At 40.8% G+C, this 2,933-nt stretch overlaps 1 protein-coding gene across 1 annotated transcript in view; it reads right to left on the reverse strand.

The window, feature by feature from the left end:
• The window catches only part of MMP17 (matrix metallopeptidase 17), a gene marked incomplete at its 5' end in the record, with an annotated part of 20,860 nt that overhangs the window by 12,491 nt on the left and 5,436 nt on the right, over nucleotides 1-2,933 (reverse strand). The window contains one exon of the mRNA XM_015828141.1: nucleotides 559-842. Coding sequence (XP_015683627.1) covers nucleotides 559-842 — 284 coding nt within the window. The remainder of the gene's footprint in view (nucleotides 1-558; nucleotides 843-2,933) is intronic.

The following is a 2,933-nucleotide window of genomic DNA, read 5'->3' on the forward strand; positions in this document are numbered from 1 at the left end:
GGATGGAAACTCATCAAGGAGAGAAGCAACCTGGAACTAAGGAGAAACTTCCTGACAGTGAGAACAATTAACCAGTGGAACAACCTGCCTCCAGAAGCTGTGAATGCTCCAACACTGGAAGTTTTTAAGAAGAGACTGGACAGCCATTTGTCCGAAATGGTATAGGGTTTCCTGCCTGAGCAGGGGGTTGGACTTGATGACCTCCAAGGTCCCTTCCAACTTTATTATTATTATTACTATTATTAAATGGTTGTCCAGTCTCTTCTTAAAAGCCTCACCGCTGGAGCACCCACGACTTCTGGAGGCAAAAGCCGTTCTACTGATTAATTGTTTTCACTGCCAGGAAATTCCTCCTTAGTTCTAGGTTGCTTCTCTCCTACGTTTCCATCCATTACTTCTTGTCCCGCCTTCAGACGACTTTGAAGAATATGTCTCCTTCTTCTCTGTGGCAGCCCCTCAAGTACTGGAAGACTGCTACCATGTCACCCCTAGTCCTTCTCTTCACTACACTAGACATGTGATTTCAAACTCTTTGGTCCTTTTCCTGCCCCACATTACCTGATGACCGGAAAGTCCAGTATTCATCATCATCAAAGTGAGTGTCTCCAGCGGTATGATGGTCTCCTGGGAAGAATGCGTGGGCTACCGTGCCCCCCGGGCCATCAAAGGGATAGTCATCATTGTGATCGGTTTTGGAGAAGTCAATCTGGATGTCCGCATTGTTACCGGCCACTTCGTGGAAATTTAGAGGCGTGATGTCACTCCACACCTTCAAGGCGTAGTACATGAGGGCGCGAACCGTGTCGTGGCCCAGATGGGAGTCTTTGGGGAAGGTTCGAACCCTGAAAGAGAGTTAGGATCAAAAATACCTCAACAGAGGGATAGAATCAAGATCACGTGAAGTATTAATACCACTTTACAACGCCTTGATAAGGCCACACTTGGAATACGGCATCCAGTTTTGGTCACCACGATGTAAAAAAGATGCTGAGACTCTAGAAAGAGTGCAGAGAAGAGTAAGAAAGAGAGTCAAGCTATTCTCCAAAGCGCCTGAAGGCAGGACAAGAAGCAACAGATGGAAACTCATCAAGGAGAGAAGCAACTTAGAACTAAGGAGAAACTTCCTGACAGTTAGAACAATTAACCACTGGAACAACCTGCCTCCAGAAGCGGTAAATGCTCCAACACTGGAAGTTTTTAAGAAGAGACTGGACAGCCATTTGTCCGGAATGGTGTAGGGTTTCCTGCCTGAGCAGGGGGTTGGACTAGATGACCTCCAAGGTCCCTTCCAACTTTTTTATATTATTATTATTATTATTATTATTATTATTATTATTATTATTATTATTATTATTATTATTATTATTATTATTATTATTATTATTATTATTATTATTACTATGGATCATCGCACAGTCAGCCAGATGTTCAGACTGGATTTGGCATTTTGTCTACCTATCAAGTCCTTTCCCAGGACCTGGGATAGGCAGATGTGGATGTTTGATGGTATTACAGATATCGTCGCAGGATGGAAGCAGTTCCTAGTAAGGCCGCCTTTTTTATTATTATTATTATTATTATTATTATTATTATTATTATTATTATTATTATTATTATTATTGTTGTTGTTGTTGTTGTTGTTTTGTTGTTGTTGTTGTTTTGTTGTTGTTGTTGTTATTGTTGTTGTTGTTGTTGTTGTTGTTGTTATTATTATTATTATTATTATTATTATTATTATTATTATTATTATTATTATTATTATTATTATTATTACTACCATGACAGATCACTGGTCTTTAGCTTGTGCTCCTGCAACACCCAGCAGAATTGAAAATTTAAAAAAAAAGCACTTTAGCTAAGAATTTTGAGAACCATCGTTTCAACATTCCTAAGGGGGAAGTAAGGTTATTTAACTCCATTACGTTCTTTACGGCTTACAGCAAAAAAAAATAAAAATAAAAGCAATAAAACCAGACAACAAAATTATTTAAAAATGAAGCCTGCTGCCTAGTTCAAGAAAACGGAGCCGATCAATAAAGCAAATTTTAAGTCGTTTGTTTAAAGCTGTGCATCTGTCAGCGTCGATAAAGCGGTCTATGCATCGTATGCCGCGTTTCCGCAGAGAGCGTCTCGCACAGCGGAAAAAAAAATGGATCTGCTTATCTAGAGCGGGCCCAGCTCAAGTACAGTTCACAGGAGCGGAGAGCCGTTTTTTAAAAAAAAATCTGTCCAGAGTTGGTGTTTTATTCCCTGCCTCCAAGAGCATGCTTGCGACATGATTTAATGAAAAAGTAATTTGTTTTTGTGAGCAGAGCTGGACTCTCAACAGTTGCCATAAACCACTGGAAAAACCAATCACCCTCACTTCGCAGATAATACAGCATTATGAGCTTAGTTTCAGAGGGCAACTGCTTTTTGGAAATCCTTCCTTCCTTCCTTCTTTCTTTCCTTCCTTCCTTCCTTCCTTCCTTCCTTCCTTCCTTCCTTCCTTCCCTCTTTCCTCTCCTCTCCTCTCCTCCCCTCCCTTCCCCTCTCCTTCTTTCCTCCTCCCTCCATCTCCTTCCTTCCTTCCTCCCTCTCCCTCCCTCCCTCCCTCATTCATTTCTTTCTTTCTTTTTCTTTTCTTTCCTCCTTCCCTCCCTTCATCTCCTTCCTTTTTCCCTCTCTTCCTCCCTCATTTCTTTCTTTCTTTCTTTCTTTCTCTTTTTTCTTTCCTCCCTCCCTTCCTCCCTTTTCTTTTCTTTTTTTTCTTCTTTCTCTCTTTGTTTCTCTCTCTCTCTTTGTTTCTCTCTCTCTTTGTTTCTCTTTCTTTCTTTCTTTCTTTCTTTTTCTTTCTCTTTTTTTCTTTCCTTCCTTCCTCCCTCCTTCTTCCTTCCTTTCTTTTCTTTCCTTTCCTTTCCTTTCCTCTCCTCCCTCCCTCCCTCCCTCCCTCC

Source organism: Protobothrops mucrosquamatus, unplaced genomic scaffold (genome assembly GCF_001527695.2).
Source record: "Protobothrops mucrosquamatus isolate PMUCROS unplaced genomic scaffold, P.Mucros_1.0 scaffold4271, whole genome shotgun sequence".
NCBI classification, from domain to species: Eukaryota; Metazoa; Chordata; class Lepidosauria; order Squamata; family Viperidae; genus Protobothrops; species Protobothrops mucrosquamatus.